The sequence below is a fragment of the Gavia stellata genome, chromosome 30 (assembly GCF_030936135.1).
Source record: "Gavia stellata isolate bGavSte3 chromosome 30, bGavSte3.hap2, whole genome shotgun sequence".
NCBI lineage: Eukaryota > Metazoa > Chordata > Aves > Gaviiformes > Gaviidae > Gavia > Gavia stellata.
Genome location: NC_082623.1, coordinates 2,424,059 through 2,440,724, shown reverse-complemented (window position 1 = coordinate 2,440,724; position 16,666 = coordinate 2,424,059). Strand labels below are relative to the sequence as shown.

Sequence of the window (16,666 nt, the reverse complement as noted above, 5' to 3'; positions counted from 1 at the left end):
TGGGACCCACAATGTTGTTTGGGGAGGAGGATTTGCACAAGGCGAAGACCATCTGTTGTCCTTCTTACTGTGGTAGGAGAGCTTGTCTCTGGGTTGGCCTCAAAAGGAAAGAGGAAGCACAGCAGGTTGCAAGTAGGAGAAACGCTGAGAAACACTGGGAATTTGTTCAGCGTGGGGGGACCTTGCCGTGTGCCCCAAACCGGACGCATAACCAAGCCCACAGCAGCCGCAGGGACAGCGCAAGGGCCCACACTGGGCAGGAGGCCTGACCTGCTGTATGCGCCTGTCTGCTGGGAGCCCCAGCAACGGGGTGGGCTGCGTCCCCCCACCGCGTTGCAGCCCGGGGTGCCCCTGGTGGGCTGCGTGCGAGTCTGAACAGTCCTGCTGCCAGGAGGGGCGGTGAACGGGCTGGAAGGGACCTGCTGTGAAGGAGGGCGGGAAGGGGTGAGATGCTTACTAGCACTGCAGGCCCCACGCATGACCCCCTCGTGTGTGTCCTGCAGGAGCCGACCCTCTGAGGAGATCCCTCGGGCACGGAGCATCGCCCCACCACGCCACATCTCCTCCTGGGCCCCACCGCCTCGCTGTCTCCCCCGTTCCCCGTCACGGCCCTCGGCCGGCGGCCGCTGTCCCATCCCTGGCCCTGTCATGGCTACCCCGTCCCCTCCCTCACACCGTGGCTCCATCCTCCCCCCCTTCCGCAATGGTTCCGCCCGCACCCCTCCGCCCTTCACGCAATGGTTCCGCCCACCCCGCACAGCGCGGTGACGCAAGGACGCATCGGGGGACGGCGCAGGCGCGGCGGCGGCGGGCCATGGCGGCGGCGGCGCCGCTGCCCCCGGCGGCGCGGGCGCCCCCTGGCGGTGCCGCGGGGCGGGCGGCGGCGGCGGGTCCGGGGGGCGCGGCCCCGGGGGCGGCCCGGGCCGAGGGCGCTGAGGGGCTGTTCGTGGTGCTGGGAGCGGGGCTCGCCGCCGCCAGCCACCCGCTGCTCTACGTCAAGCTGCTCGTCCAGGTCCGGGGCCGCCGGTGGGGCGGGGGGGGGGGGGGGGCGGAGAGGGGAGCACGGGCGGGAGCGGGACGACGGGGAGCCCATGTATAACTGGGGATGGGGACCCCAATATAACGAAGGGAGGGGGACTCTGTAGAGTGCCCCTATGGAGACCTCTGTGTGCTGGGGACCCCCCTTTATAACAGGGGACACAATGGGGGCACCTGTATAATGGGGGGGACACCCCTATATAAGGAGGCAATGAGGGCCCCCATGCAACGGGAACCCCAATATGTGACAGGGGATGAGGTCACCCTGTATAACGGGGGTCCCTGTGTAACTGGGAGGGTGAGGGCAGCTATGAAGTGGGAAGTCTATATGGATGAGGATACCTTCCACAACGGGGACCCCCTATATAACGGGAAACAGGAAACCCTATATAACGGAGGGATGGGGACCCCTCTGCAGTGAGGACTCCGTTATAGCAGCGGCATCGGGACACCCTCATATGACAGGGGATGGGGACAGCCTGTAGAGTGGGGACCCCTATAAAACGGGAGGGATGAGGATCCCGCTGCAATGGGGACTGCTGTCTAATGAGGGATGGGAAACCCCTGTCTAACGGGGGGGTTGGGGACCCGCAGTGTCCTGAGAACCCCTCTGTAATAGGAACCCCCCCCCAAAACGGGAAGGATGAGGACCCCCTGTACCCTAGGGACCCCATATAATGGGAAAGGGACTGTCCGTGTCATGGCACCCCCAGGTATCTGAGGGTGACGGGGAGGACGTGACGCTTCGGCAGCTTGCGGATGCCAGGATCAAGGCCAGGTGGCCCAGGGGCTTCGGGAATGCCAGGACAGGGGCAGGGACCTGCTCATGGGGTTTTTCTTGGCAGGTTGGGCATGAGCCACTACCTCCAACCGTTGGAAGAAACGTGCTGGGAAGGAAAGTCCTGTACCTGCCCGGCTTCTTCACCTACGGTGAGCGAGCATCCGTCCCTGCAGCGCGAGGTCCTGCCAAAAATGGGGCTGGGAGCTGCCAGGTAGACCGAGCTGACGTCCAGCAGCACTCCTGCATCCCCGGCAGCATCCCTGGGATCATCCCGAGGCTGCAATGAGACATAAAACACTACAACTAGTTGCAAAGCCATCAGATTTACCTACCTGTTGTTCTTGACAAGGAGGCGGTGACCACGGTGCTGGTGCTGCATCCCCTTCCCGTAGCACATTGCTCTGGGTTTGCACCGTAGTGGAGGGGGCGGTGGGGGTTTAGGTGGCGTAGGTTTGTTGTTGGAGGGTTTTGTGTGTGCTAGAGACAGCAAAGCACCTTTTTTTGCTGCAAAACAGCCCTGCAATAGCTTGGCCCCCTGCCCTGCTCATTTGTGTTGTAGATGGAGCCCTAAAGGGACAGAAGTACCAAGAAAAGGGAAAGTAATGTGTTTAGAAGGAGAAAAAAGTACTATTTTTCTCTTTTTGTGTGTGGAACAGCACAGGAGACAGCTGAATACTTTGTGACCTTGGGGGCTGCTTTCACAGTGGGTTTGCTGTGAGGAAGGGGAGCGCGCGGTCCTGAAAGTCAAGTTGGGCTGATCCCAAAATCGGACAGCAGTACCTGCAGGTGGGGGGACGCAATGCAGGAGCAGTACGAAAGCACTGCAAACCTGTCCTGGAACACCCGGGGCTGGAAGTGCTGCCCTTTGGAAGACGCGTGTTTCACATAGATTTACAGCATTGGGTGATGGACATGTGCAGAGCCTTCCTGTCTTCCCTTGGGACAGGAGCAGTCGGTACCCACAAGCATGTAGTGGTTTGTATTCCACCTTGTTGTATCAGGGAGAAATTGGATCCATTGGCTTTTTTTTTTTTTGGCTGGAGACCTGAGGAGGTTTGCCAGGGCGAAGATGGTGGAGCAGGAACTGAACCTGGGTTTGTGAGATCCTTATTAACCCCGAGTCTGACCCCCCCGGGGCAAAGGGAGGAGGTGACACCACACAACACATGAGATGATTCCTCACTACCCTGGTTCAATCCAAACTGCCTTGTAGCCCTTTCAGGTGAGCAAAACAATCAAAAGATGAGAAGTAGCCCAAAATACTGGAGCTATCCTTCCAGATTAGACAGGAAATACTTAAGGATTCTTTGCGTCTTATATGAAATTTGTTTAGGACTGTTATACTAAATCACTTACGGTGGGACCGCAGAGCGGCTGCCGTGCCGCGTTGAGCTTCGGCGCGGTTTTGGCTGAACGCCGGAGGTGTTTGGGGTGCTCTCCACGAGTCGGCCGGTTCCCGCCTGACAGCAGCCTGGTGTTTTCTTACCCAGCCAGACATATTGTGGAAGTAGATGGGAAAAGAGGCCTCTTCCGCGGACTTACTCCTCGCCTCATCTCAAGCACTTTATCAACCATTACCAGGGGGAGCGTGAAGAAGGTAAAGGTCGGCTTCTCTCTCCATAAATCAGCTTGCTGGGTCGGCCCGTGCTACTGCAGCGGAGCCAGGGAGCCTGCATGTTCCTCCACCCAGCCACGACGGCACGTGGAGGAATAAAGCGCCCGTCCCTCTCCATCTCCTGAGGGCTCTGAATAGTCCTCCAGGACAGGAAGAGAGCAGTGCCCATATCCCCAAAACTTATTTTCTAAACAATTTTAATTTAATTTGAACAACCACTTGGCCTTTTGTAAGCAGTTCCGTGACCCCTCTCTTCCCCTGTTTTACTTTCCATCCCTTCTCCTATGTTCCTTCTTGCCTGTTTTTCTTCTCCTCCCATCTAGAGCACAACTGCTTGTGGTTTCCTCCTGTCCTCAGACATGAAGGGTTTGTGGATCAGCAGCACCATCAGTTTTGACCATATGTTTCTTCTCTCCCTGCTTAGGCCTTTCCACTGGAGGACATGGAGCATGTTTCTAACAAGGATGATGTGAAGACCTCCCTTAGGAAAGTGGTGAAAGAGGTGAGGTGTGGATATTGCATGTTAATAAGTGAGCAGGAAGATTGTGTTGGGGATGCGCCTGGAGAGCAAAGGAAGCTTAAACTGTGGGTTGTGGATGAAATTACTTGGAGAGAAACTCTGGGTAAAAAGGCTGTGGTATTTAGTACCACTCTGTGTCCAGCTATGAAATATTTCGTAGGAGTAGAGGTTTGCCATGAACAACAGATTTCAAGAGGGACTCAAAATGGGTTTCACTACACTAACGGAAAGGGCCTGATCTGTGCAGGTGGAGCAGCGCAGCTTTTCATACAGCTGTGTTTTTTTCCTCCCCTTGCCAGACATCTCATGAGATGATGATGCAGTGTGTGTCCCGGGTTGTCTCGCATCCGCTGCACGGTGAGTCCCGTCCCTCTGCCTGGCAGACTTCTCCTGCCTGAGGAGCCCTGCCTTGGCTGGGATCACCCCAAAACCCCATTCAGTCGATGCTTTTCTCTATCAGAAGTGGCTTCATAGGAAACCACAGAACAGATACAGGTCTCGAGTGGTCGCTTGGGAAGGCTGATGCTTGGATAGGCCTTCAGGGACTAACCCAGCTGAGCGGCAAGGTGCATCCAAGAGCTTATCCTAGAGATCCCGTTGAGGTTAGGGCCAGAAATCCTTCCCATCACTTACAGGCTAGGGGAGGGCACCAGTTTCTAATGAGCCTTGCAGTGACGAGGACCACCAAGAGGAGCAGGAGGTGATGCGAATTGAGGGAAGGGAGGGCAGAAGCGCCAGTGTGCGTTTTCCTTCACATCGTTGCAACCCAAACTGGATTTGTTTCTTTGTCAGCCCTGTGTTTCTTTCCTCGTAGTGATCTCTATGCGCTGCATGGTCCAGTTTGTAGGCCGGGAAGTCAAATACAGGTGAGTGGCTGCAGCTCCGAAGGGTTTGGGCACATGGAAGCGCGAGTCTTGGAGTCAGCTGTGCCAGATGCTCCCATGCAATGGGGTGTATGGCAGCCCAGGAGGTTTGGGAGACCAAAAAGTGAATCTGAGCTGTGGTCAGAGGGTGGGGTGACCGCAGGGTGAAGGGATGGGGGAAGGCTGAGTTCTGTCCCTAGCGTGCCTCTGTTCTGCCTTGTGCCCATGGGGATTTCGGTGGCTGCAAGGCACTGTGCTGATCACACAGTGAGTCTCCTGCCTTTTTGCTTTAGGTGTTAATAGAAAGGGAAGTCAGCAGGGAGGCAGAGTAGGTAATGCAAAGGGATGCTGCAACCCTGCAAGGTTTTTCCAAGCCTCTTTCAGTAATACCTACTTGTCTGCAGGGCAAAACTGCGCTTGCAGCCACCTGCAAGCATCTTAGACGCAATTGCAGCTAACCCACGACTGCCAGCGTGAGCTCCCAGAGGCAGGACAGGGTTCTGGGGTTGAGAATCAGCCTAATCAAAGCATGTTATGAGTCACGGTTGCGGCACGCGTATCCACTCGCACAAAACCAAACAGAGCCCTTCTAGCTTCAGCATGTAAACAGTTGTCAGCAAGTTGAGTGTTGTCCCAGGCGTTATTGCAGACTGGCAGAGTGTAGACACGACCCTCCATGGGTTGAGGAGGAGAAGAACAGAGCTGCCTACTGCATTGCTGGCCTGGAGGCTTGGCGGGATACTGCTCTGGCTGGTGGCTGCAGAGTGCATGCGAAGCTGCGTGGGACAGAGATGGAGCAACCCCTGCATGCTTATAGCTCTTTTCCTTTCTCGGCAGCGGTGTGTTCAGCGCCATCGGCAGGATATTTAAGGAAGAAGGGATCCTGGGATTCTTTGTGTACGTGAGTTGTTGTTGAAATACTTTCTCCCATAGTCTGGAGGCACTGACGGCTCTTCTGGCTGCTCTGCCAACCTCAGTTAGTGTCATGCTGAGCTCCCCCCATCTGAAACCTTGTCTGACCGCAGGACTCTCACATCACTCCCATGAGCACAGATTAAATCCGTGCCTTTGACAGCGCTCCAGTTTGACCATTAAGTTTACCCCAGATCTTATCTTCAAGCAAATCTTCAAAGCCCAGAGAAAAGCCTGTATTTTTTCCTACCTTTCTTTTTCCCTTGACGCTTCTTTGTGTTTCAGTGAAGGGCCGTTTAAAGCATTTGTTTGTGCAACAGGCACCAAGATCAAGTGCAACAAAGAGACCCCTTGTTGAAATAAAAGCCAGGGCCTGGATAAGAAGCACATTCCTCTGAAGTGCACCGTGGGTGCTTGTAATGAGCAGGTGGTTTGTGCTGGCATCAGGTTTGCCTGTACGGTAGGAGTGTGATGCTGCCCGGCGCAGTGGCTTTGCTGCCTGGACCAGAAGGAGCTGAAAGGTGCTTCCAGCCGTTTACGAAGCATAGCAAATTGATGGCGTCGCTAAAGTGGAAGTCTAGCAGACACCTTTTTGCTTGAGCCCTTAATTAATGCTTCTTGCCTTTTTTTCCACATCTATATAAAAGCAGAACCACCTGCTGCCTCCGCTCCCAGTGGGGAGATAACTCACTTTATTATATCAATAATAGTAAAGGCAGCTCCAAAATTTCAGGAGGGGTTTTCAGGCATGATGCCTTTAGCTCTGCTGTCACAAAATTTGGGCCTCCAGCTGAAACATGAATGCATCAGGAAGAGGCAGGCAATTGCAGGGGGTCTCACCCTGTCCTTCCCCAAGGGGAAAGGGTCAGGGTCTGCAGAGATGCCATCAGTTGAGTGTCTCTGCATTTTCCTTTTGCAGCGCACAGCTTCTCTGCTGAGCTATGCAGCCCCAGATCTCCTCCATTAAAAACAGGTTCCTCTGGGATGTTCCCTGTGCGTGGGGCAGGGCCGGAGCACGCTGCCCAGCAGCCCTCCCTCTCCTCCACCTCCTGAGGAAATAATGTGAAAGGAGCCGCCACACTCCCTTCCTCCACATAAAATAAACACTGTTGGTAGCCTAATTAAACTTAATAGTTCACAGGAAAGGCTTTAACACAACCCAAAATGTCTCAGGAGGGCTCTGAAGTTATATGTGCTCTACAACCCCTCTAGGAAATCACACTGCCGTGAGTGGAAGGCAAACGGCATCTGTAGGACCGAACTGCTGCTTTTCTGCTCTCAGCCCTCCTAATGCAACCCAAACATATCCACTCCCTTAAAATCATTGCGGTGCACTTATTTCTCACGACCTTATAACCTCTACGCAGCAATAACAGCGGCATATGCTCACACTGGATGTGCGCTTGGCTAGAGAAAAAGATTTTTCAGGGGATGTACTTATCTCACTTCCCCTCATATCTGCAGCAGTCTCCTGCCTGTCAGCAGGCTAGAAAGATGTTCCCTGGGCTCCGAAACTGCTGTGCATGGTCATCTGGAAGATGGCTTCTCCCAGCTCCCTGGCACTGGGGTTTCTCTTGCTGGGTCCCATCACCATACATCACACAGTCTTCCTCATCTGCCTGCTGCTGTTTCAGCTTTTAATGACTTGTCATCTTCTAAAAATATTCCTAGTCCACATCCCTTTCGGATGTCTCACCAGGTGCAAGAGTTGTAGCACAAATGAATTTGGTTTTTTTAGTCCCTTTCTGCAGCTCTTTCAGACCCCTGGTCTCCAGTCATCCTATAAATTCAGGCCCAGCATCAGTCCTTACTTTGATGACGGAGGAGAAAGAGGGGTGGCACCCTTATTGCAAATGGAACAACAGATGGGTGAGGTTTTACTTACATCGCTGCCATTGCCTAGACCTGGACCAGCCCTCTGGTTCTGAACTTTATTAAGCTGCTCTTGTATCTGCAGCAGCTCAGGAGTCTGCCTCAGACTTGTCTTCGTGTTAGAGAAAGGAGTTTTTTTTTTTTTTTTTAAACGAAGGCAAAGCAGACCATCTCTTTGAGACCAGAGCGCTTTGATTTCTTTGTCCTGTCCATTGCTCTTATTACATCTTTTAAGCCAGCAGATCTTCTCTTGAAGACTTCTGCTGTGCCTAGCTCCCGAGACCTCAGCTGCATCGCCAGAGCCGCCGGGGCCTTGACAATATACAGGTTGCCTCCAAAAAGTATAAACCCTAACACCAAGCAAGCGAAGCAGGCCGGATCAGAGCATGCAGTCCTCATTGCTGTGCTGCTGCAGCGACCACAGCAGGAAACAAAACCGGTCCCCTTCTCCAACAGGCAGCATGGTGTTTGGAAGAAATCAATGACTTGGACTAGTGTGCTTGGAGGTGGCTTTTTCCAGCCCGGCAAACACTCTTGAGTCTCTCAACAGGCTAATTTTCAAAAGAACTGTCTGAATACATCTGCTGGTGAAACAGGCAGGTTTAAAACACACCTGGATCCTTTTGTAGTGGAAGAACTGCACAGCCAAAGCAGGAGGCCCTGCGCTCGATGCCTGCGCTGGTGCAACAGATGCTGCAGGAACTCTGACAAACTGGAGAAACCCACTGAAACACTTTGTTAATGTTTTAGTGCCATTAGCTGCAGAAGCTGGGGGTGCTTGTGCTGCTGGGAGCTCCGGCCCATGTGTCGCTGAGAGCCGTAAGCCAAAGCAGCACATCACTCCGTTTCTCCGTGCTCTCAGGTGGCTGCAGGGAGGGGGGAAAATCAGGGACTGGAGTGCTGCCGCCAGTTAATCTCACTTCGCAGTAGAGCAGGTTTTCCAGGAACAACCCCCCTCATTTTAATTTCTAGAAGGAGGGAGATTCCACAAAGAGACGAACTTCTCATTCTGCATCCAGAAGAGCATCTGCAAAATGAGCTTAACAGAAACCCACTTCATCTGTGTTTTGCCTGGGATTCACAGCAGGAGTTGGGCCAAGAAGGGATTTGGGGTAGAACAAGGGGACTTGGCTGAGTCACGCCCAAACAACAGATCCCAAACTTCCTACTCCAGAGCATCCCCCGTCCGGAGCAGCTGGCAGCACACGTAGGACCATGTTTGAAGGCTGGGAGAGCTCATCCCTGAAATCTTCCCTTTTCCCTTCAGTTCCTCCCAAAGTAAAGATGCATTTTGAGGGAGCAAGGTTCCTCTCTGCTGGTGGAGGGAGTGAGGGAGGGCTGGGCACCTTGGAAGGCGGCACTGGGATCCTTCTGCACCTCACACCCCTCTTTGCCGTTGCAGCGGTTTAGTCCCTCACATCCTGGGGGATGTCATCTTCCTCTGGTGCTGCAACCTCTTGGCTCACTTCATCAACACCTACGCAGTGGACGATAACGTGAGTGGAAGTGCCCAATGGAGGGTTTGGGGGGCCCTGTATCAAGCACCTGCAGTTGGAGGGAGTTAGTGGGAGGTTAATAGCTAATTTAATACAAACAGACACTAGGCTTTGGCTAAAACACTGTAAAAGAGCTAAAGATGCCACGTCTGCTCAGGGCTGTGTTTCAGCTGCAGTTTAGGGGATCAGGTTTGATAGCAAATGTTTTCCCTGATTGTCAGCTGGGATGTGGTGTGGTTACGGTTGCTTTCTGCCTTCTTTCCCTGCCCCACACCCATCATCTCAGGCTCAGAGGGATGTCATGTAGTGACAGTGACAGCCTGGTGTTACCTACCTCCTCCATAATTCCTTTGATTTCTCTTTCCAGTTCAGCCAGGCATCAGTGATCCGGAGCTACACAAAATTTGTGATGGGGGTACGTGGGCCACTGCCATGTCATTTCTCCTCTTCCTGCCATCTGTGGGGTGAGAGCTCATGGTCTGGGGGAAAAGGCTGGTCTGTACTGCATATCCAAAGATGAGGATGACTTTACTAACATACAAAAGCTGGAACTAGCTTTTTTGACATGATGAACATTAGAGAGGCTACTGATTTTCTCTGCTTTCAGATCGCTGTGAGCATGCTGACGTACCCATTCCTTCTTGTGGGAGATCTCATGGCAGTGAACAACTGTGGGTATGTCCGTCACACTGAGATCTAAGGCTTTCCCTTCCTTTCTTCCAGCCCCTTGTTGTCCGAATCGTCTGCTAACAATCGTAAAGCTTTCATACAGAACCGTAAACTATATGGCACCTTGCAGAGTTGGCTCGTTTCCTGTCCCAGGTTGCTTATAATTTTAGATCAGAGGGCACAGACAAGAGCGGCATAGAAGCTTGAGTGGAGAGAAATAGGGAGAGTCATGGTGGTGTGGTCCAGTCTGAACTCGACTGGAGGCAGAAGGGATCAAAGGGACCATACTGGCTCTGGGGAGCGGTACGAGGGAGAGCAAAGCTCTTAATGCGGTGATGGGTGCAGACAGGAACAGGACCAAGCTTGCTTTCCTAATCCCACTGCTGCAGGAAGTCTTCTGCCTTCGTGCCTATGGGACAGGGACTGGATCCAAGCCACTGGTATAGTGTTTTCTCAGTATCTGCTGGCTTCTGAAGGTGTAGGTACAGTGTATAGTCCTGGACTCTTAACGTATCCAGGTAGCAGTTCTTGTTTGTACACTCCAGGTGTAATTAAATTACATGATCTGTTGCATTGTAAATAACGAGCTGGTCATTTGGCCTTCAGCCCAGTGTGGACACTGTTTCTGTGTCCTCGCTTACACTTACTGCTGCTCTTGTGTTACCTGTCTGGATAATGTGACATCTCTACCAACCATCTCAGCTATTTCTTGTTGCCATGCAGGTTGCGCGCTGGCCTCCCTCCCTACGCTCCCGCATTTACATCCTGGATCCATTGCTGGAGGTATCTCAGTGCTCAGGTGAGGGAGTGGGGCACACGCAGGGCTTTGGGCTCCCTCTGCTCTTCCTGAGGTCTCCAGCGCTGCCCAAAAAGTGCCTGTGCCACATCCTTGACGTGCTCTGTAACCTGTTTCCATCCCTCCAGTTCTGGCACTGGTACCAGGCATGGCAGTACTGGTCTGCTCCAGTCTTGCACCCTGCAAACTTTTAGCCAATGCATTGCACACAGCAAAGCAAGGTGGGTCTGACCTTCTCCATCATCCCTGGGGGAAATGCCTGACTCCAGCACCCACAGGGCTGAAACCCCACATTCTCCTCCGTAGCAGCTTGGGGTGCTCAGGCCTTGCAGTGGGCACAAGTCAGTCTCTGCTAAACCAGCTGCAATTCCCCCTCTGGGTCTCAGCACGGCTGCCCTGACCCTGTGCTCTCTCCTCCTCAGGGGCAGCTGTTCCGCGGCTCCAGCCTGCTCTTCCGCAGAGCGCCCATGCCAGCCACCTGCTTCCCCATCGACTGACTCCTCGGCAGGGAGAAGGGATGAACGTGGACTCTTCAAGAAACCCTAAGCTTGTTTCGATATATGTATTTTTTTCTTTTCGATCCAAAGTCCGTGGTGCCAGAACAAGACACCTCCTCTCCAGCAAGGCCAGCAGCAAGTTGTCTTCTGGAGATCTGGCTTCAGGCTCCAGCTGGACCAAAGCCCCATTCTCGTGGCTGTCTCGACCAGGATGTGTAGCAGAGAGAGCAGAAGGGAGTGGTCTTGTCTCTTTAGTCCAGGCTGTAGCTCTGGAGGCACTGGGACAGTCTGGGAAACCAGAAAATGCCCAGGTACTAAACGAGCCAGTTCCAGGATGCAGGGACAAAAGACTGCTTCGTTCTGCCTGAGCTGAGAAGCAGCCAGAGATCCAAGGTCGCCTTGCTGGGCAGGCTACGCCAGCTGACCAGCCTCCCCTCTCATCTCTTCTGGAGAGGGCAAACATTTGTGTGGCAGGTAGCTCATCCTGGGCGAGATCAACCCTGTGACCCGTACTTAAGGTTTTGAGGGTACCTTAACACTAGGGAGCACACCACCTCCCATGGCATGAAAGGGAAATTACAGTATCAAAACAGAAAAGGGAAGCGGAGTCCCACTGCAAAGAGCAGCACAGTCCCAAAAAGACAGGTACAGCTTGGCTCCAGGGCAGGGCTGGGACTTGGACATGGAGAGAGCACTTGAGGGATGTGCACTGCAAATGGTAGCTGCTTTGGGAAGGCTTTTTGCAGCGGGACAGGCTGTATTTAGGATACACCCCACAGAGCTGCTGGGTGTGACCTGGGCAGGCAGCCTCTAGGCATTTCTCAGGAGAGATGGGTCCTGGTTTGAACCAGCCCATGCTTGGGTGCAGCGTGTCTCTACCAGCACGGCTGCATGGCACGAGCGTCTCCCAGCCAGCAGGACCAGGAGCCCTTCCGGGCTCCTGCCAAACCGGAGCATCGCCGCTTCGGAGCATTGCCGCTTTGCTGATGGACACGGAGCCGTGTGTTGCGGCACTGGGCTGCTGCGTGGCAGCATCCTGCTAATAGCTACACACAGAAGGGCTCGCCTTGCAGGAGGGGCACTTGGTCCTTTGCTGTCTGGCATGAAGGAATAAACCTTGAGCTGGCCAAAGGCTTGCGAGGTGTCAGGGTCAAGAGCTGCTCCTCAGGCACGCGGTTGGACTCTATGATCTTTCAGCTGTTTTCCAACCTTAGTGATTCTGTGATTCTGGGAGCGTGGCCGGCCCTTGCGTAGCAGAGCTCACCAGTGGCAGCAGGGCAGGATTTATCCTCGGCTCCCCAGACAAGAGGTTTTTTGCACCAGTCTGTGCTGTCATGCAGCCAGGCAGATTTCCCCACTTCTGGTTCCCCCCACGAAGCAGTCTTTTGCACAGAGGTGTTGCTGCACTTCCTGGGAAGAGGTTTTGGGGTCCTCGAGCAGGTTCCCACGTGCTGCTGCAGCAGCAGCTAGGGTCACATCCCCTCCTGGTCCGCTGGGGACCCCAACCTGCCACCGCACAGGGGGTTTCCTCCATCAGATGGGTCTGATCCACACCTCCCCAGCCAGGGCCTGGGGGACAGCACTGGTACACGCTGGGACCAGTGGTTCCCACCCACCTCCCTTCGGTGTCGTGAAGTCAGTCCTGTCTGTCCTCCCTTCCTCCCATACAGTTTATGTTACAGTAACAAAAGTTAAATAATGCATGGCCCTATTCCCTAACACCAGAGATTATTTCAAAGAGGATTTAACTGTGCTCTGAAATACAGCTATAAAACAACTACTCTTGGGTGTTTTTTTTTTTTTTTTTTAAAAGTGTTAATTTTTTTCTGCATAATGGCCTCCCTCCCTCAGGGAAGGTTTCAGTTTAACACAGGCATTTCCTTTGGTTTCTTCCCCAAAACCAGGGCTAAACCAGCTGTTGCAAACTCAGATTCCCTCTGATCTTCCTCACCTCCATGGCAGGTCGGGAGGTTTAGGCTAAGCAAACTGGGAGCACCTGGAGTGAGGGTAGAGGCAGTGGTGGGCTTGGCTGCTTGAAACAACATACATGAAAATAGGTGTTTGGAATTAAAATTGACCCTGAGCAATTCTGGAAGGGATGATAGAGACCCCTTTGCTGCTGTCAGACCCGCTCCGAGCCCCTCGGGTGGGCTCAGCCGCTCCATCCTCCCCTGCACAGCACGCAGGGTCCTTACCCACCCGCCTTTTAATACATTAGCTGGTTTCTTGCCTACCCCAGCACTGGGCATTGCAGCTCCCAGATCACACACCGCCTGCTCAGGAGCATATGCCTTTACCCGCAAAATTAAGGCCACCTTCTGCTGGTCACGTGCCTGTAAAACCTCCCACGCCCTGTGCAGAGCCTGGCTTTAGCCGCTGCAATGAAAAGTGCTATTTCCTTTCTTTTAAGGAATTTACCTAAGGAATTTACCTAAATCTACACCAGAGCAAGCATCCTGCCAGTAATTTCTGTCTGGTTCACTGGGACCCACAAACTTCACTGGAAACACAGCACTTGAATATAGTTTTTCATCAATTTAAATGAAAACCAGGTTTCAAAGCTCTCAGTGCACTGCCTTACCTCAAAGCAGGGGCTGCCGTTCATAGGATGATTAAATATTTCCTTACCTCATCCTGTTTCTAACCCTGGTTCTTCTTGTCCCAGGCTCTGTTTGAAGCATCCCACCATGGGGACAGCACCTACACCAGAAGCAGGCAAGAAGACAACCCAAACCCTGCCTGGCCCCCCCCTCCCTTAAATTGCTGCCCCGTTAGCGGGTGCCCAGCCCTGCAGCTGGTGCTTGTGTAGCAGAGCTGATGGGGACGGGCTCCGCTCCCGCAGGAGAGGGGATCCGGGGTGAAACCTCTGATCAGGAGAACAAATGAATGGGGTGGTTTGGCTCCGGTGCCTGGGATGGAGCCGGGGATTTCTCCCATCTACAGCCCAGCGCTCCCCTATCTGCCCAGGAAACAAACCTGGGTTTAAATATTGACTCTCTCCTGAACAAAACCGGGATGGGTGGAGATCGCTGCTGTTCTGTGCCCGTGCAGTTTTATCAGCCTTCAATGGAAAACAGAGATTGCCGGGACTTTGGCCTCATCTGCTCCCAGCTGCCGGGGGAAGAAGGGAGGCAGCGACGGCAGCCGGGAGAGGGAAACTCAGGTCAAGGCTGCCCTGATTCTCTGCGGGGCCTGGATGCTTGGGTCTGGCAGGATTTGGGAGGCAACAAGGTGCTGGTGAAGCCCTTGTGTCCAGGGAAAGTGCAGCTGAGCTCGGACCGATTGCATCGCCCTTCCCTTTCCCCCTGCAGTGCCGTCCTGCTGAAGACCCTTCAGTTAAAACCAAACCCCTACCCGGCCGTGCTGCTCTCCCCATTGCGGAGCCGAGAGGAAAGCAGCCCAGCAAACCTCTCCCAGTGGCTGCACAGTGCCCGTCACCCTGGTGTCTGGTCAGCGGGAAGGCCAGGGACTGTCGGTCCCCCCCCCGCCAGCCCTCCCAACCCCGGCAGCGACGGAGGGGCCCCGTCTTGCGGCCGCTCACGAGGAAGTGCCCCTGCGGCGCAGCTGCCCTCGATAAGGCTGTTTGCGCTGTTCTCCCGCTGTGCTGAGCTCCACGTAGGCAAATAATTCTTTAAAAACATAGATATATATATAAAATAATAACTCTAGTGGAGGAGATCCTGCCGCCGGGGAGGTGGGACCGGCTGGTGCCAGGAAACGCTCAGGGTGGGGACCTGGACTGGACCCAGGCGCCGGTGGCGTGGTGGCCCTGGACCTGTCCCTTGTCTTTGCACAGCTCTGCTGGGAGCAGGGTGGCCCCGTCCCCCGGGACGGCCTTCACCCGAAGCGGGAGGTTATGGAGGAGCTGGGTCCTGCTGGATTCCTCCCCCCTGGACAAGGGAAATCCCAGCTGGAAACAAGGAGAAAAGGCCACAAAGGGCACGGCGGGAAAGCTCGGAGCGGTGGCGTGACCTGCCACGCTGGCGGTGGCAGCTCTGTCCATCACTGGTGGTTTGTAAGAGGAGGGGAAGAGCTGCTTTCCACGCTCCCCCTGGCCTGCTGCGGGCCCTTTTTTGGGGGAACTCCCTCAAACCGCCCCGAGCCGAGCCACCCTGTCCCCTCCCGTGATGGCAGCCTTCGCGGGGGGAGCCGGCAGCATTTTAATCCACCCTGCGGAGACCCCAAGCCTTGGGGGAAAGAGGTGGCGGCACAGGGTGAGCCGAGATGCCTTTCTCCACGGCTGCCGTGGGCCCCGCACGCCTCCCTCGGCGCTCGCATGGTGTCCCGGGGGAGAAGCAGCAGGCCTGGTGAACCGGAGAGGAGGGAAAACCTCCCCAGCTTTTGATTCCGCTCTTCTCCCCCCGCCGCGACCCGGTGTGGTGAGGGTCTGCGTCGCCTCTGCCGTGGCGGCCGTTGTCCGAGGTGCCGTCCCTTGCTGGAAACGTGTTAATTCTCTAATCTGTAGGAATGGAGTTTCTCCCTTAAAAGCCGCCTGCGCTCTGAGGCCGGGCGGCGCGGCTCTTGTCAGGCTGCCAGAGGAGGCCGGAGCAGCGTCACATGCCGCAAAGTTTTACAAGGCGAGCGAGCTGTCTGGGGAGAGGGACGGGAGAGGGGACAGACGCACGCACACACTCGGACGCACAGGCGGAGAAACCTCCTCCGGGCTCCCTCCGGCTCTGATCCCGACGTTTATTATTATTTTTTTCTCGGTTTTTTGGAAGAACAAAGACTTTGGGGTGGGTTGGCGCGTTTGTTTTTCCGGGGTTGGTGTCGGGGATGGGGGGGGAAGGAGGCCGGAGGCGGAGGGGGGAGCCGGCGGCTTGAATGCGAGAAAGTCCCAAATTTCCCTGGCCGAGTTGCCGAGACCGTCTCTGCGAAACTTGGAGAAGGAAAGACGGGGGGGGAAAAAGGGGGGGAAAAAGAAATAATTAAAAAATAAAATATGATGACGTCACTTGGAGCAGGGGTGCCTTCCCCGCTGCCTGTCAGATGCGCCTGAAAAGAACAGGGCAATAAAACAACAGCCGCCTCTGTCTCCCTCGTTAAACACGGCACTAATTGGATGTTAATTTCTCCTTGCTCTTCTCGCTGCTCGATTGTGAGGGCTCTGCCTGGCTCTCCCTCTCTCGCTTTCTTTCTTTCCTGTTGCAGTGCTCTTGGCAGCTCCGAGGGACTCCGGACTGTGCGCTCCCCTCCCGCTCATGGACTGGAATAATTCAGGAGCTGGGAGTATTAAAAAAGACGAGGCGCGGGGGCGAACGGTTCAGAAACGGGGCGGGCGCGATGGATTTCGAGAGCTACGCTAATCTCCCCGTTTCCCGTGCATTGTCCTGCCGACTTGGAGCTATTCTCTTCCCATTTGATTTCTCTTCCCCCCCTTTCCCTTCGTGTTGGGTTTGGGCTGCTGGGCAAGAATATATGTTCCAAAAAAAAAAAAAAAAAGGCATTAAAAAAAAAAAGAAAAAAGGCAAAAAAAGAAGAAAAAAGGCAAAAAAAAAAAAGGAGAGAAAAGGCAAAAAAAAAAGGCAAAAAAAAAAAAAGCACGGTTCAATGACGACAAACCCCCAAACCTCCTCCCAGCTCCCCCCGTCTCGCCGCGCCGCCTAA

The 16,666-nt window shown here is 54.4% G+C and overlaps 1 protein-coding gene across 1 annotated transcript; it reads left to right on the top strand.

Annotated features, from left to right (window-relative positions):
- Positions 1 to 814: 814 nt before the first annotated feature.
- On the top strand, positions 815 to 12,833 carry MTCH1 (mitochondrial carrier 1). Its single transcript, XM_059831134.1, has 12 exons — positions 815 to 1,012; positions 1,884 to 1,968; positions 3,310 to 3,416; positions 3,859 to 3,936; positions 4,254 to 4,311; positions 4,769 to 4,820; positions 5,655 to 5,714; positions 9,004 to 9,097; positions 9,465 to 9,512; positions 9,705 to 9,772; positions 10,490 to 10,565; positions 10,985 to 12,833. Exons 1-12 carry the CDS (start codon positions 815 to 817, stop codon positions 11,057 to 11,059), a joined length of 999 nt encoding a protein of 332 aa, XP_059687117.1. The 3' UTR covers positions 11,060 to 12,833.
- Positions 12,834 to 16,666: the final 3,833 nt, after the last annotated feature.

Coding starts and splice junctions, on each gene's coding strand:
- MTCH1 (XM_059831134.1), top strand. CDS start 815: ATGGCGGCGGCGGCGCCGCTGCCCCCGGCGGCGCGGGCGCCCCCTGGC. Junction 4,821..5,654: donor GGCCGGGAAGTCAAATACAG/GTGAGTGGCTGC, acceptor CTTTCTCGGCAG/CGGTGTGTTCAGCGCCATCG. Junction 10,566..10,984: donor GGAGGTATCTCAGTGCTCAG/GTGAGGGAGTGG, acceptor TCTCCTCCTCAG/GGGCAGCTGTTCCGCGGCTC.